Here is a 15636-nt window from a genome sequence, read left to right on the forward strand (position 1 = left end):
TTGCCACACAGGCACTCAGTTTGCTGCTCGGGCACTGGCTCGCCATGCAGGCACGCTTTCTCCTCTTTCTTTTCATCAGGAGGCCCCAGGGATTGAACCCAGGTCCTCCCATATGGTAGGCAGAAGCTCTATCATTTGAGCCACATCCACTTTTAATACCACACCCTCTTGATTATGTTAGTGTAAAAGTCTTCAAATCAGGTAGTGATTATGTAAGCTATTCTGCATCCTTATGTAAATTTTAGAAACAGCTGTTGATTTCTATTAAAAATTCCTGCTAAAATTTTGATTGGAATTGCATTGATTCCATACATTGGTTTGGGTATAGTTGATATCTTAACAGTACTGATTTTTCCAAATCATGAACATAGTATATCACTCCAGTTATTTTGGTCTTTGATTTCTTTCATCACTATTTTGTAGTTTTCAGCTTTCAGAGATTGCATATAATTTGTTACATTTATACCTAAGTATATCATGGTGATATTTTGGTTATAGTGCAAAGGACATTGTTTTTATTTGAATTTCTAGTTGTTCATTGTCAGTACATAGAAATATAATGGATTTTTGTGCATTAACCTTGTATCCTTCAACTCTGGTAAACTTGCTTTAGTTTACGTAGCTTTTTTTGTAGATTTTGGGGGGATATTCTATATAGACAATCATGCTGTCTGTGAATATAGATGGTTTTGTTTCTTTCTTCTCAACCTGTACAAATTTACTATCTTTTCTTCCTTTATTGCACTAGCTAGGACTGCCCATATAATGTTGAACATGAGTAGTGAAAGTGGATATCTTTGACTTATTCAAAACCTTAAAGGGAAGGCATTCAGTCATTCAACATTTAAATTCAATGACTTTTTTATAAATCTTATTACCAGGCTGAGGAAGTGCCCTTCTAGTCTTAGTTTATTGGGGATTTTGATCATGAACAGATGTTGAATTCTATCAGATGTTTTTTTTCTTTTGTATCCATTGAGATGATCCTATGATTTTTCTGTGTTAGTCTATTGATTTTATTTTATTTAGCCTTTTGGTGCGTTACACTAATTGATTTTCAAATGCTGAACCGGCTTTTCATCCCTGGGTAAACCTTATTTAGTCAGGATGCATTATCCTTTCTATATATTGTTGAATTTAATTTGAATTTAGTATTTTGTTGAGTTTTCTTTTTTGCATCTATGTCCATGAGAAATATTGGTCTGTAGTTTTCTTTGCTTGCAGTATCTTTATTTGGTTTTATCAGCTCATGCTGGCCTCATAAATGCATTGGAAACATTCTCTCCACCTTTGTTTTTTGGAAGAGTTTGAGCAGAATTGGTATGATTTCTTCCTTAAATGTTTGGTAGAATTCACCAATGAAGCCACCTGGATCTAAAGTATAATTGTTGGAAGGGTCTTAAATACAATTGCAATTTATTTAATAGGTATAGGGCTATCCCGGTTATGTGTTTCTTCTTGAGTGATCCTTGGCGGATCTTTTAAGGATTTGTCCATGCCATCTAAGCTGTAGAATTTACGGACAAAGAGTTGCCTACAGTATTCCTTCACTTTCCCTTTCAATATCTGTAAGTCTTAGTAATGTCCCCACCTTTCATTCCTCATATTTTTAGTTTGTGGCTTTTTCTTTTTCTCTTGGTCAGTGTATTAGTCAGCCAAAGAGGTGCTGATGCAAAATACCAGAAATTGGTTGGTTTTTCTAAAGGGTGTTTATTTGGGGTAGGAGCTTTCAGATACCAGGCCATAAAGCATAAGTTACTTCCCTCACCACAGTCTATTGTCACGAGTTGGAGCAGGATGGCTGCCGACGTCTGCGAGGGCTCAGGCTTCTGGGGTTTTTCCCTTCCAGGGTCTTGCTTCTCTCTGGGCTCAGGGTCCTCTCTTCCTGGGGCTGGCTTCTCTTTCCTCTGTGTGCTGACTTCCTGGAGCTCCAGTTTAAGGCTTCAGCATCAAACTCTAACATCAAAAACCCTCAACTCTGTCCTTTGCCTTTTATCTGTGAGTCCCTACCCACCTAGTGGTGGGGACTCAAAGCCCTAATGGTGTGGCCCAATCAAAGCCCTAATCATAACTTAATCACGGCCAGATTACAAACATAATACAATATCTATTTTTAGAATTCATAACCATATCAAACTGCTACAATCAGTCTGTCTAGAGGTTTGTTTTAGTTACTTATTGCTGCATGACAAATTACTCCCAAAATATTGTATTTTAAAGTAAAAACCATTTGTTGCATAGCTGCCCTGGGTCAGGGTCTGGGGGCAGCAGTCGTGGCGGCGTGATGGGCTGGAAGAGCTCTGGGCTCCCGCACGGGGCTGCGGGTGCAGGATTCAGCTCCTTGCTGTGCGCGTCCAGCCTGGGAGACGGGGGCTGCTTTCATCGGGGACAGGAGCCGGGGTCTTTCATCACCTTTTTTGGAAACAACATGCCATCCCTTCTGCTGTACACTAGTGGCCCCACAGCCTACCCGGTGCAGCGTAGGAGGGGTCCAGGAAAGCTGCTCATTCCGGGAGGCGTGCTCACAGGCGCCAGCCTGGAGGCTGCCACGCGCCCGGGAACGTACCCGTGTGCTCAGAGCACCAGCCCTCGGTGTCGGTGCTCCGCCTCCACTGTGCTGCTTTTCTCAAGGTCTTGGATTGCTGCTCTCAGCCTTATTATTTCCTTCCTTCTGCTTACTGTGGGTTTATTTTGCTCTCCATTTTCTTCTTGCTGTGACTTGCAGAGAAAGCCCCAGGCTGTGTTTTTTGTTTTCCACAGAGAGACGTCGCTTACCGGGAAGATGTGTATGACCTTTTCCCTGGGACCTTCCAAACCATAGAGCTGTTTGCAGACCACCCGGGGACGTGGCTGCTGCACTGCCACGTGACGGACCACATCCACGCCGGCATGGAGACGACCTTCACCATCCTCCGCAACATGGGTGCGTTGCTGGGTCCACGCCGCCGGGTGATAGCGCCGCGTTCCCGGAGACCCTGAGAGCAGCAGCGCGGGGAGCCCCGGAGGGGCCCCAGGGAGCTCAGCCAGCGGGAGAGGCGGCCATGTAAACACGTGGCCTTCAGAGAGTGGCGTGGCCCTCGGGGCAGCAGGCAGGGGTCGGGGGAGGGAGCCAGGGTCTCCCAGAGGCCGTGTGCCTGGGCTGGACCTCAGCGGGCGAGCAGGAGCCGGGAGGGGAGGCTGGAGAGCACGAGTGCCGGTACGAGGGACGCAGACGCTGGCGGGGTAAAGACCCCCGGGGCGGGATGCCTCTCACAGCGCCGGGGCACGCTTGCTGATACAACCTCCCGCTTCTCTTCTTTGCCCAGACAACCGGATGCCTTACTCCACCAGGCCACCCTCTGAAGACACGCCCCGGCCCACGGGACCCCCCGACGGTAATGCCCCCACCAGTCCTGACGTGACGCTGGTGTCTTTTCTTGGGGGAGGCACCCCTGACACCTCGTCTCTTCCCGCAGGGGCACCTGGCACCGGGCAGCTCTACTTCCTCGGCCGGCGTCTGGGCCCCGGGGGCGCCAAGGCGGCGCTGGTCATCCTCTTCAGCCTCGGGCTGCTCCTGCTGGCCGCCACTGCCGCCCTCTCGCGCCGGCTCTACTCCGCGAGGAGGCAGATGGCCTACCGGGAGGTGCAGTCCTGCGCGCTCCCCACCGACGCGCTGTGACCACCCGTCCCCAAGCAGGACGCGCCCGCGGGCAACACGCGTGCTCGCCGAGGAGGGCTGGCGCGGGCTTCGGGCCTCGAAGAGTCCAAGGCGACAGCTTTTATTTATACTTTTAAAGGGCTGTGAATAATCCTCGGGCAGGAAACACAGGCAAGGAGGCTTTCGTGTCTGTTCTCTGAATGAACTCGCTGTGAACGCGCTGTCTCTGTTTCCCATCTCCATCATTCGTAAGGGCTTCTTTAGCTGGCTAAGTTTCTACAAGGACAACTGTAGAAAGAGTTGCAGCACCTCGGGCCTCCAACTGGAGTAGCCCTGGTTTTTCAGCGCCATCGAGTCAGGTGCTTCCCTTGGTTGCTCCAGGGCAAGTAACTTTCCGAGGAGCTCATGGAAATGCTGACAGTGTGACCGGTGAATACTTGAGAGCCTTGCCCAGCTCTCCTGCCCTTTCCCCTTCTCTATATAAATAGCCTGGGCACTGTTTGTTATAAAAGGTAAAACTAAGCATTTTTAAGAAATTGCTGTTACTTTGGAAACCTTTAGTGATTCTTGAATGTTTACAACTCACTTCATGTTTTATGTTTTTACCATATGTTTCTCTGGCAATGTTTGCATTCTCAAAAATCCAGCAGAGGCTTTCTATGTAAACTTTGGTACTGGAATCTGTGAAATAGCAGGCTGATCCTCTCACTGTGAATCAGGGACTTCCCTGAAACTTTAGTGGAAGCTTCGGAAGGGGGAGGGAAGCTGCAGGCTTGAATCTTGAGCCTGATTTCTCTCAATGAGTTAAGGGGTCCTTCTATATTTCCACCTTCTATGAAATAGAAATAGCCATATGAGAAACACCAGGAGGAATTTGTCAATGCAGCTGGCTTCAGGTTAGTGAAAAGGATCTCACAAAATCCTAGATTTCATGCCTCTTGAAACACGGCCCTTTACTGGAGGAGAAAAAAGGGAAGGAGGGGAGCAGATGTGGCTCAGTGGTTAGCGTCTGCTTCCCCGGTACGAGGTCCTCGGTTCAATCCTTGGTACCTCCTAAAAAAAAAAAAAAAGGCAGAGAAGAGGGGTATCTAGAAAAAGAAATTACTGGGCAACAATTTTTCAAACAAATCAGCTTTGAGGATAAATCCTAAAGTTTTCAAGACTCGAATGCAAAAATAAATTATTAACTCATTACCAGGAACTCCATACACTTGTTCTGCATGCCTGACCCTTAGGTGTAAGAGTGATAAAAGCAACATTGTTTACTGCTAGGGTGAGCAGTGGCCCTTAGCTGTGCCGCGCAGATGACGGTCGCACATCTGCATCAGCACTGGGTCGTTTGAATGTCCAGGTGGACAAGCAGGACCCAGGAGGCCCCCTGGTGAAGGGGCTTTCACACATTCTCATCTTCATTTTGGTGACGGGAAGAGGGTACTTGGTAGCGGCTTTGGTGTCACTTAGCGCAGCGTGCCAGTGCTGTTAGCTCTGCCCGTGGTTTGCTTGATGCCACATCCAACAAGGCGCCCAAAGAACTCGGGCGGCCAGCCTGCCACCATGAGCAGTGGCTCCTGTAGTGCGCTTTAGTTCTCACGCTTGTGTAGGCCGTTCAATTACATAATAATAATGACAAATTCCTTATTTATAACCCTCCTTTAGTAAGAAAACAAATTGTTTAGTTTTAAGTTCTTTTTCCTTTCACTTAGTTTATTTTTTAATGAAAACAAAACCCCAAAGTAGTTTGATTGCACCATTTCTCTATTTAATAAAATTTCCCATCTTATCAGATGGCTATTTGCATGTTTCTTTCACTCAAGATTACCATCACTAAACCTGGAATGTGGGGGGTGGGCATGGCTGGCAAAAGGAGAATTCTCTTTTCAGGTATTTAGCAAGTACCCCTGTTACACTCGCTAGAGGAAATGAAACACAGTAATAGCGCATCTCTGCAGAGAATATGACACCTCATGTGTTGTTTCCTCCAACATCCCGTACTCCTTTTTTCTCAGCATCACTCTTTTGGGTAAATCAAACCTTCCTTCATTGACAAGCATCCTTTCCTCGTGTCACAAAAGGACAAGCATCCCTGCAGAAGCTTCTGGCAGGGGCGGGCTCTCCGCTTGGCCTTCAAGCCCGTCCCTTTCTGCGCGGTTGGGGACTCATTCCCTCGGCCGTCGGTTTCCCTCCTGCGTCACTCTGAAAGCAGCAGCCGCGGCCACACTGAAAATGGGCCGCTCGCCTTCGCAGTGTGGCTTTACCCTGCTGATTCACGCTCACACCCCTAGACCCGCACAGATGCCACCGACCACAACGGTCCCCGCTCCGTGGCTGCGCTGAGGCTCCCCTGAGCAGCAGAAAAGCCCAGGAGCAGATGGGCGACGGCGCAGCCCACGGCTCAAGGAGCGGCAGGTGCAGCAGCGCCTTGAGGCACAGCTGGGGCGCAGTGGCGGTGGTCAGAGCCGTCGGGGGCTCCCTGCGCCCTGCTCGCCCCCCAGAGCCTGCACTGTCAGTTGTATCGGCGTCCATCAGGGTCGGTCATTTGTAAATAATGTTATTTGGTGCCCCCCAAAACCAGATAGCAACCCAAAGCCATCTTCCTCGACTCCATGGCCCCTCTGGCTCGGGTTCCGCTTTGCTAAGCAGGACTTAGCGAAGTGGCCACACTTGCTGCCCGTACCTCTCCCCATTCCAGGGCTCCCAGTCCCGATGCCCTGCCCCGGTCCCAACCTGCCGCTGGAGAGGTCACAAGCACGGGGCTGCGTCCAGTGGCTCCTCCACTCTGACCTTCCGCAAGCTCTCGGCAACGCTCCAGCGCCCTCTCCTTCCCCAGCCTCTCTGGTCTCTCGGCCTCTGCAACGTGCCCACCTGCCAGCCTTGCTGCTTCCTCCTCCCAGTCCCTTCTGTCGGCCTCTGACCTCGGCCTGCCTCGGGGCTCGGCTGATTCTGGGCTCTGCTTACGCTCTGTGGTCGGCTGGAACCGGCCACGAGCTCATCTCGTGGACCTGTGAATGTCACTAGATGGCACAGGGGGCTTTGCAGGGGCGTCGTGCTGGGATCTGGAGGCGGGGGAGCAGCCTGAGCTACTAACGCCACCCCTCGCGTCCTCGAGAGCCGGGGAGCCTCAGAAGGCAGCGAAGGCGGAGCCAGGCGCTCACGGCCGGCTTGGAAGACAGACACGGCTCACGAGCTCCGGGAGCTGGAGGTGGATTTTGGTCCGGTGAAGTCGGTTTTGGACATCTGGGGAGTGTAAGAGAATAAACATGTGCTGTTTTGAGCCTCCAAGTTTGTGCTAATTTGTTCCAGCAACACCAGCAAACAAACACCCCCTCCCCCGGGCCCAGCCCCCGCCCGGTTTGGAAACCACGTTTGTGCGGGTCGATCCCACGGTTTCCCCCGCCCTGACCCGAGCTCCAGACTCAGGCCTGCTGTCAGGGCCAGGCTCTCAGGGCCCTGCGCCTTCCAGCCCTGCCCACACGGCGGCGGCCGCTTCTCCCCTAAAAACGCAGGTCTGCTCACGTTGCCTGGCCAGTGCCCTTTAATGTCTGCCCACTTCCCCCTGATAGAGCCCCAAGTCCCTACATCCTCCTCAGGTCCAGCCTGGGCCGACCCGGGCCCACCCCGCTCACCGTCAGGTCAGGCCTCTTGCAGCCCCAGCTCTTCTCAGCCCCCCCCCCTTCTTGCCTCAGGGCCTTTGCACACACTGCTCTAGGCCGGCCTGCTCTCCTCTCCAGCAGCCCCTGCCCCACGCCCCACCAACAGTGAGCCACCCACCCTTCCAAATCCAGAAGCGAGCTCCTCAGACTGCCCCGCCTCCCTCTTTATTTCCTACCTCCGCTGGTTTCTTTTGTAGCATTAGGACAAGACCTCGCCACTTCTGTCTGTTGCTTGATTAGTGGACGCGAGGCCTCTGAAAGCAAGGCGCCCCGGCTGCTGTGCTCACCGCTGCTTCCCCAGCACAGGACGGGAGCAGACGCATAAAGCTGCTCAGTGAAAATGGCTTAAATGAAGGCGTGAAAATGTAAACAGAACCAGAGGACCAGCTGGGCTTCCGAAGCCACCTGATGCCTTTTTTTTTTTTCAGGTGCGGGTGCCAGGGTTGGGGACTGAACCCAGAACTGCGTGTGTGGGAGCTGGTGCTCAACCCCGGGCCACATCAGCTCCTCGAGCCGGTTTTATTTTCCATGTTTGCTTGTGTTTTGTTTGTTTTTAGGAGGCGCTGGGAACCAAATCCCGGACCTCCTGTGGAAAAGCAGGCTTGAGCCACAGCTGCTCCCCTGCGAAGTCTTGAGGTAAGAAGACAGTGACTATTGTTTGGTTGCAAAATCTCTCATTTTCAAATGTCAAAGATCTCAGACAAGCAAAAGGAGTTCTGGGGAATGGCGTTGGCCTCCTGACAGATGACACTGGGTGAGAAAGGGGCAGGGTGGACTCGGGAGGTGTGCTATCTAATACCTAAATGCACCTTAGAATTATAAGAAGGCAATGCCATCAAAAATAGGGAAACTGTGAGAACATGTCACAGCCAAGAGCTGCTACGGAGACAAGACAACTACATGTAATGTGGTAGCTCGGACGGAATCTTGGAGAAGAAAAAGCATATAAGGTAAAAACTAAGGAAATCTGAATAAACTTAAGGACTTCAGTTAAGAATAATGTATTGATATTGGTTCGTTAATTGTAACAAATGCACCATACTATGTAAGATGTTACCAAAAGAGGACACCAGGTGCGGAGGTGAGGTGAGGTTACACAGGAACTCTCCCAACCACTGGCTCAGCTTCGCTGCAAATCTGGAACTACTCTAAACACTCAGTCTGTTTAGAAAACGAAAGCAGTATTGACATGCCCTCAGCGGACGCCTTAAACTCCTGAGGCTGGTGATGACAGCTATCGAACGCTGAGTGCTGTGCTGGTTTGAGTCTTTTGTGGACCCCAGAAACTTAGGTTCTTAAATGGAACCTACGGTGAACCTTTCATGAGATTAGCCCAGTCGAGGCCCTCTGATTAGGCCAGTGGGCACGATGGGCTCTTAATCCTCCCCTGAAGTCCTTCATCAATGGAGGAATAAAAAGCCACAGATACAGGAAAAAGCTGCAGGCAGAGAAGGACCCAGAAGCTGGCGTCCAAGGAACAGAGGCTGAGAAGAGCCACGTTAGCCAGAAGCTGAAAGAGACGGTGCCAGAGCAGGGGAGCCGAGGGACACCCCGTCCCGGCCACCCAGCAGGCAGCAGCGCCCCATGACGCCTGGGCTCGGACCCTTTCAGGGCCTCGGGACGGTGAGCTTTTCCTAGTAAACCCTCTGGTAAACGCCGGCCCTCCTCTGTATGCTGCTCCCGCAGCTTTCCACACACTAGGACACAGGCACCGAACACGTCTCGTGACACATGATCCTCAGAACACAGCGAGGTGGGTGGTGTCAGACCTGCTGGGCAAACGAGGGAATCGGGGCTCGCAGGTTTCCAGTGACACGTCCTCGGTCACAGAGCAAGTACGTGACACATCCAGGAGGAGAGGCACAACGGGACCACCTTGCTTTCTGGGTTTCCTCCCAAAAAACCCTTGGGACAGGTCAGATAGTTTGGCCTAACGTTGGGAAAAGAAGGAAACGGCTCCCTCAGCCAGTGCTCCCTTCTGTGCCATGCATCGCCATCCTCAGCGCCACTGCGGCCTAGGCCTCGGTTCCCGCTCACCTGGCCCTCACCTGGCCCCGCTTCCTGCTCACCTGGCCCTCACCTGGCCCCGCTTCCCGCTCACCTGGCCCTCACCTGGCCCCGCTTCCCGCTCACCTGGCCCTCACCTGGCCCCGCTTCCCGCTCACCTGGCCCTCACCTGGCCTCGGTTCCCGCTCACCTGGCCCTCACCTGGCCTCGGTTCCCGCTCACCTGGCCCTCACCTGGCCTCGGTTCCCGCTCACCTGGCCCTCACCTGGCCTCGGTTCCCACTCACCTGGCCCTCACCTGGCCTCGGTTCCCGCTCACCTGGCCCTCACCTGGCCTCGGTTCCCGCTCACCTGGCCCTCACCTGGCCTCGGTTCCCGCTCACCTGGCCTCTCCGCCTCCACGCTCTGCACTCCAGGTCCTGCCGCGTGCCTGGAAGGGGGTCTTCTAAAAGCCCCGCTCTTCTCACAGCTCCCCTCCAACACCTCCCCTCCCCAGCCCCCCCGCTGTCTTCTCCCGAACTGACCGCCCCCTGACTCTCCCTTTTCCTCCCCACACACCGTAAATGTCTCCACTTCCCATTTCCCAGCAAGCTCTTATTCTCGTCTCCATTTTCAATTCAACAAACGTGGGTCGCCTGCGCCTGAAGGAACTCGAGCAGGGCGATTCAAGACTGAGACACAGGCGGGCTCCTGGGGGACCTGACGTCTAAGGAGAGAGCGGGCGAGGTCCCGGCAACGCGAGCCGCACCCAGAGCAGAGGAAGGTGCTGAGGGGCGGAAGGCGCTGTCAGGGCAGACGGCGCAGGGGGAGACGGCGAGTGCCGTCCACGTTCCCGCTCTGCCGGCCTGCTCTGCCCGCACCACCGACGTACACCCCGCCTTTCGTAATCACTGTGGACCCTTTCTAAATTGTGTCACAGGGAAGCGGATGTGGCTCCAGCGACTGGGCTTCTGCCTGCCACACGGGAGATCCTGAGTTCGGTTCCTGATACCTCCTGGAGAAGGCGAGCTGACATGGCGCCTGGTGTGATGGGCTGACACAAGATGATGCAACAGAAGAGACACAAAGAGGAAGACGACGAGAGACACAACACAGCAGGGGGCTAAGGTGGTTCAGGCAATGGGGCGCCTCTCTCCCACGGGGAGGTCCCGGGTTCAGTTCCTGGTGCCTCCTAAAGAGAAGATGAGCAGACACAGAGAGCGCACAACAATTGCAAACGAGGAGGGGAATGAGGACAAATAAATAAAATCTTCAAAAAAATAAAATAAGTTGCCTTACAGCGTATCACGCACATACCTTGTTTCCTGTACTTAGCTGTGAGGTATGTGAGGGAAGGGAATGTGTCCCCTTCCTCGCTGCGTCCCTGTCCTCACGCTCAGGAACTGGCCCATCCTCGGCCTCTACTGTTTGCCTCGAATGTCTGGTGAATGGACGTACACTGGGCCACTTATTTTTAGACAGTGTTCAAGGAGAACAATTTTCAGATTTCTTCAGACATGTATTTAATAAACATTTATTAAAATGCCCCCTGAGTGCCAGGCATTTGTACCAACGGCTGGAGATAGGTGGTGTGCACAGTTGTGGATCTGTCCTCATGGCGTTTACCACCTAAAGGGGACACAAACCTTAAATAAGTGAACAGTTCAACAGATTTGGAAACTGAGGCACAGGAAGGTCAAGCCACTCCACCAGACCCAGCAGTGGAGGGCAGATCAAAGGACCTAACCGAGTTCAGTGTCCTCAGGCGGGGACAGCGCGTGGAGGCCAGGAGGGCAGGGAGAGCAGCCAGGCAACGGGGTGCTGCACCTGCTCCCGGAGGGCAGCCTGGGGGCTGGCCACTCAGTGACCTGAGGGGGCAGTGACCAGGGGAGGAGGGCAGCTGGGCACAGAACGCAGGGATGGTTTCCTATAAATAAGGTGTACTTCAGCAGGGCAGTGGCGTCGGCCAATGGGGCTTTCCAAAGCCCCTGGCAGCTGCGGGTGAGTGGTGGCCCGACTCAGGCTCCCCCGTTTAGACGTGTTCCCAGCCTGAATCACCAGGGCATGAACCTACTGTAAACTGACCTCTTGAAGGTGTCACTTAGTTAAAGTGTGGCCCAGCAGTGGGGTGGGGGCTCTTAATCTAATTACCGGAGTCCTTTATAAGCAAAGAAATTCACCACGAGGAAGCCGCGAGGCCGTCGCCGTGGACAAGGGGCAGGAGACCAAGCCAAGGACGCCAGCCCAGGCTGGTGGGCTCGGGAGAGGGTGGGCGATGCCGCCTTGCCCGTCCTCTGGCCCGGACACTGCCTGCCCTCAGTCCCGGGCACGGGCCGCTGCGCGTGTCCTCCAGCGGGCAGGCGCATTTGCCCACGGCTCAGGAGAGGCCGCAGGCCTGCCGGGGCAGGTGGACGGCGGCCACACGCGCTCATCTGGGAACGGGAGGGGACCTGGGCGCTATTAGGACGCGGCGAGGGAGGCTGAGGGCAGCCCAGGCTTCCGGCCGCTGTAAGGTGGACGGTCCACCCGGGTAGACGAGCGGAGTGTGAGGGGAAGACGGGCGTCCGGTCCTGGCCGCCCCGGGGAGGGCCACGTGGGCCGTGGCTGAGAGCCGGGAAGAGCCAGGGCGGAGCCGGCCCTGGGAGCTGAGAGCGAGGCGCACAGGATGCCGCCGTGCACGGAACACCCGCTCCAAGCGCGGTGCCCGCAGCATTCCCCGGTCCTCGAAGCCGCCTCCTGGAAGCGGCTCACTCCCCGCAGCCCGCGGCGCCCACCTGCCCACCGCACATTCCCCCTTGCTGGCCCCGGGCCGCGGCGCTGACCGCGGAGGCCGGGAAGGCGAGGCCAGGCGAGGGCGGCGCCCTGGAGCCAGGGACCCGGCCAGGCGCCCCGCGCCCCCTCCCGCGGCGCTCCCCGCCGCCCGGCGCCGTCCTGTCCCGCGCCCCCGCACGCCCCGCCCCACGCAGCACTCCCCCTATCCCGCCCCGTCCCACGCAGCGCTCACCGCTGCCCCGCCCCACGCGCCCCGCCCCACACGCCCCGCCCCACGCGGCGCCCTCCTCCGCTGCTCTCCGTCGGTGCCCACGGGGCCTTTCCCGCATCCCTGGATCTTTGAGGCTTTGTGATTCATTTCGACCTGATTTCCCCGCCTGGGGGGGCACGGGCCGCGGCCCCTCCTCGGGCCGGGGGGCGCGTTAAGGAGCCCCGAGCTCCCGGGGCAGGGAGCGGGGAGGACGCGGTCGGGGCGGGGGACCAGCGCGCGCCTGCGGCCGCGCCCACCGCCTGCATCGTCACCGCAGCTTCCGGACACTCCCCGCGCCGGGTCCTCAGTCTCTCCCCGGGCCCGGAAGCGCGCGGCGGGCGGGGCGGAGGGCCCGGCGGGGGCCGCGCTTTGTCCCGCCGCTTCCCGCGCTGCCCCGGCCCCCGCGCCCCCCAGCGCCTGCAGCCCGGGCGCCGAGCGCGGGGTGGGGAGGGGGTGCGCGAGCGGCGGGGGGCCGGCAAAGGGAAAGCGAGAGCCGCGCGCCCCGTGGGCGACCGGCGCCTCCGCCTCGGGGCCGCGTGGAGCGCGCGCCGCGGCCATGGCCATCGCCCACCTGGCCACGGAGTACGTGTTCTCGGACTTCCTGCTGAAGGAGCCCGCGGAGCCCAAGTTCAAGGGGCTTCGGCTGGAGCTGGCCGTGGACAAGATGGTCACGTGCATCGCCGTGGGGCTGCCGCTGCTGCTCATCTCGCTCGCCTTCGCGCAGGAGATCTCGATCGGTGAGCGCGGGTGGCGCGGCGGCCGCGGGGAGGGGTGCAGGGCGCGCGCGGGCGCTGTGGGCAGAGTGCGGGGCGGCACGGGCCCGCGGACGCGGGGTCAGGGGTGCGGGGCGGCGCGGACCCGCGGGGAGGGGTGCGGGGCGCGCGGGTGCGGGGGGCAGGGGCGCGGGGGGCGTTCCTTCGACGGAAGGCGGCCCCGTGGACGGTTCCCAGCCCCTCCCCGTGCGCCCCTGCTGCGCACCCCGCGGCTGGCCCCGCGCGCCTCTCGTCGCCGGGCGCTGTGCTGGCCCCACCTGGCGCCGGCGTCCAGATGTGCGGACAGCGCCGCCTTCGCGCCTTGCGCCCGCGCGTCCGTGCCATCACCTGGAAGGCTTGTACCGCAGCAGCCCCCGAGGCACCGCGTGGGATGCGGAGCGCAGGGCGCCGTGGAGCGCGTTCCTCACGGTTTCACGACCGACTCGTTTTTACCGAGAATCCTCCCGGCCGACCTGTGGGTGACGGCAAAGCGCCGCGCTCGGCAGGCCTTGGAGAGAGGCCAGGGCGGGCGGGACGGCCTCGTCACGCCCACGAGGTGGGCAGTCACCTCCCGGAGGCTATGTGATCCTGATAACAGCTCTGTGAGATTCGAAAGCCAGGGGCTGGGGCGCAGCCGAGAGGCTGAGGAGGGGCTCTGGGACCCGGGCTCAGCCAGCCTCTCTGCGTTCATGAGCCCGCGGGAAGAGTTGGGGGCGCACTGGGGGCTGGCAGGGGGCAAAGCCTGGAGCCTTGGAGGGTGGGTGGGCTCTTGGGCGGGCTGGGAGAAGTCCTTTTCCCGGAGGAGAGAAGGGCGGAGGCAGGGCCTTGGCAAGCGAGCAGGCCACTTAGCGTTCCCCAGTTAGGGCTCCCCGAGCCCGGGCGAATGGGGCCTGGGTCGGGCTCGGCAGAGCAACACCCAGTCGTCGTTTCAGAAGTGGAGTCGCCGAGCAGAAGGTGAACTGGGCAAAGCGGGCTAAGTAATAGCCTGGGGGCGGCACAGGTGGCGTGGCAAGGAGGAGAGCAGGGAGCTGGGGCCAGAGGGGGGGCACCTGTTGAGATCTCGTGGGGGGGGGGCGGGCTTGGAGAGACCCAGGAGCAAGGAGCAGCACCTGGGAGCCAGGTTTAAGGGGCGCGGGGCCTGCAGGCCTGGGAGGGGGAGGAAGTAGCAAGAGGCGGGTTAGTTGAAAAAGGGCCGATTCCAGCCGAGCTGTTCAGCTGCCAGGACGTTGCCCAATTCACTGGAAAGTTCGTCCTGGGTTTTCTTCTCTGGGCAGCGTAGTCATCTGCTTCCTTCTCCTTCCACGCAAGGCGTCCAGCAGACAGGAAGTCCATCACGGAGCTGGGCCCTGGAGATAACGTTCCCTTCAGCCGCTGCCCCTTGAGCCGCTTGTCCCGGGCCCTGGGGGGCGAAGAAGCAGGAGCGGCCGCCGTGGGGGCTTCGTGCCAGCGCCACCTCCGGTTCCCCCGGTCGCTCCAGGCACCTGCGCCCTGGCATCTCAGCAGCCACACTGCCCACGAGCACTTGAGTGGGGTCCCGGTGGGGTTTCAGGTGTAGCCAGCGAGGGCCCCAGCTCTGGCCGTGTTCGGGGCCGTGAGGGCCTTTGAGCTGTGGCCCTGCCCCTGCCCCGGGGAGCTTACCTCCCGCAGGGCGGGCATGCGGGGACCTGGCCACCAGGCCGCAGCCTCCTGCAGTGTGCTCAGTACCAGGCGGGCGCCGAGCTCTGACAAGGCAGTGAGGCTTGGCAGGGACTTCCTGTCTCCTGAGAGCCTGGAGGAGGTGAGGACTCACCTTTGGATAGTGCCAAGGAAGGCGTTGGAGAGGAGGGGAGCAGACAGAGGGATTCTGTGTGAATTCAGCTATTAGCATCCAGCCAAGAACGTTTTAAAAAAGGAGGAGAACCACAAAGAAACAGTATGCGGTTTAAGGGAAGCGGGCATTTTTGTTCACGCTTGGTCAGTGGGCTCAGGCCCAGCAGGTGTGTGAGACGGGGCCTGCAAGCGTAAAACATGGCTTCATCCTTGTGAGTGCAAACCCCCCCCCCCCCCCCGCCCCGTGCCTGGGGTGTCTCTTCACTGCTGTGCTTTCCACGTGTGGCGACCTGCCCACCTGGCTGCTTACCTGTGAGGTGACTCGTCTGTTCATCCCTAGAGCTGGTGTCTCAGGTGCTCGTGAAGGCTGGAGCACGGTTACTGCAGGCAGGATGGCTGCTTTATTCAGTCCATGCTCTTGTGAGATGGCTTTCAGCGGGCTGCACGGCGCCGTCCTTGGCAAGGGGGTGGCCGCCAACGGGAGACGGAGCGCCTCCCTCCCCAGAAGCAGAGAAGATGGACGCATGTTCCCTAAACCAGGGCTCGGGGGCCCTGGGCCGGGCCAGAGTTGCGTTGCAGGTGCCTCGACTTCCTGTTGCAGAGTTTTGGTGGCAAGGAGGACTGAAATCTGGAAGGAGGAGTGCCGCTGCCAGCAGCCCGGACGCCACCCGGTGGATGCACCCCGAGACAGCCCTTCCGAGAAGGGCCCCTCGTTCTAATGCGTGCCACCCCGGATGCCCCAGCTCGTTCCGCCCTGTCGCCGGGTGGTAGGAGGTCAGCG

At 57.5% G+C, this 15636-nt stretch overlaps 2 protein-coding genes and 1 long non-coding RNA gene across 8 annotated transcripts in view; 2 read left to right on the forward strand and 1 right to left on the reverse strand.

Moving 5' to 3' along the window:
• Positions 1-5417, forward strand: part of HEPHL1 (hephaestin like 1) — an 83507-nt gene extending 78090 nt beyond the window's left edge. For 4 of the 5 annotated variants that reach the window (XM_071212304.1, XM_058289359.1, XM_071212302.1 and 1 more), the window contains exons 18-20: positions 2761-2923; positions 3306-3374; positions 3456-5417. In XM_071212304.1, the coding sequence (XP_071068405.1) occupies positions 2761-2923; positions 3306-3374; positions 3456-3658 (435 nt within the window). In that variant the 3' untranslated portion in view covers positions 3659-5417. Of the gene's footprint in view, positions 1-2760; positions 2924-3305; positions 3375-3455 lie in introns of those variants that run through there. The other variant, XR_011647607.1, reaches the window with a different exon arrangement.
• A 5361-nt stretch (positions 5418-10778) lies between these two features.
• On the reverse strand, positions 10779-13673 carry LOC131276322 (uncharacterized). The gene is made up of 2 exons (XR_011647610.1): positions 13325-13673; positions 10779-10901 (listed from the first exon to the last, which is right to left on the reverse strand). It is a non-coding gene; the product is annotated as an uncharacterized lncRNA (long non-coding RNA).
• PANX1 (pannexin 1) overlaps positions 12320-15636 on the forward strand; it is a 36337-nt gene continuing 33020 nt past the window's right edge. The window contains exon 1 of one of the 2 annotated variants that reach the window (XM_058289360.2): positions 12320-13031. In XM_058289360.2, the coding sequence (XP_058145343.1) occupies positions 12851-13031 (181 nt within the window). In that variant the 5' untranslated portion in view covers positions 12320-12850. Of the gene's footprint in view, positions 13032-15201; positions 15630-15636 lie in introns of those variants that run through there. The other variant, XM_058289361.2, reaches the window with a different exon arrangement.

This window comes from Dasypus novemcinctus, chromosome 27 (genome assembly GCF_030445035.2).
Source record: "Dasypus novemcinctus isolate mDasNov1 chromosome 27, mDasNov1.1.hap2, whole genome shotgun sequence".
Lineage (NCBI taxonomy): Eukaryota > Metazoa > Chordata > Mammalia > Cingulata > Dasypodidae > Dasypus > Dasypus novemcinctus.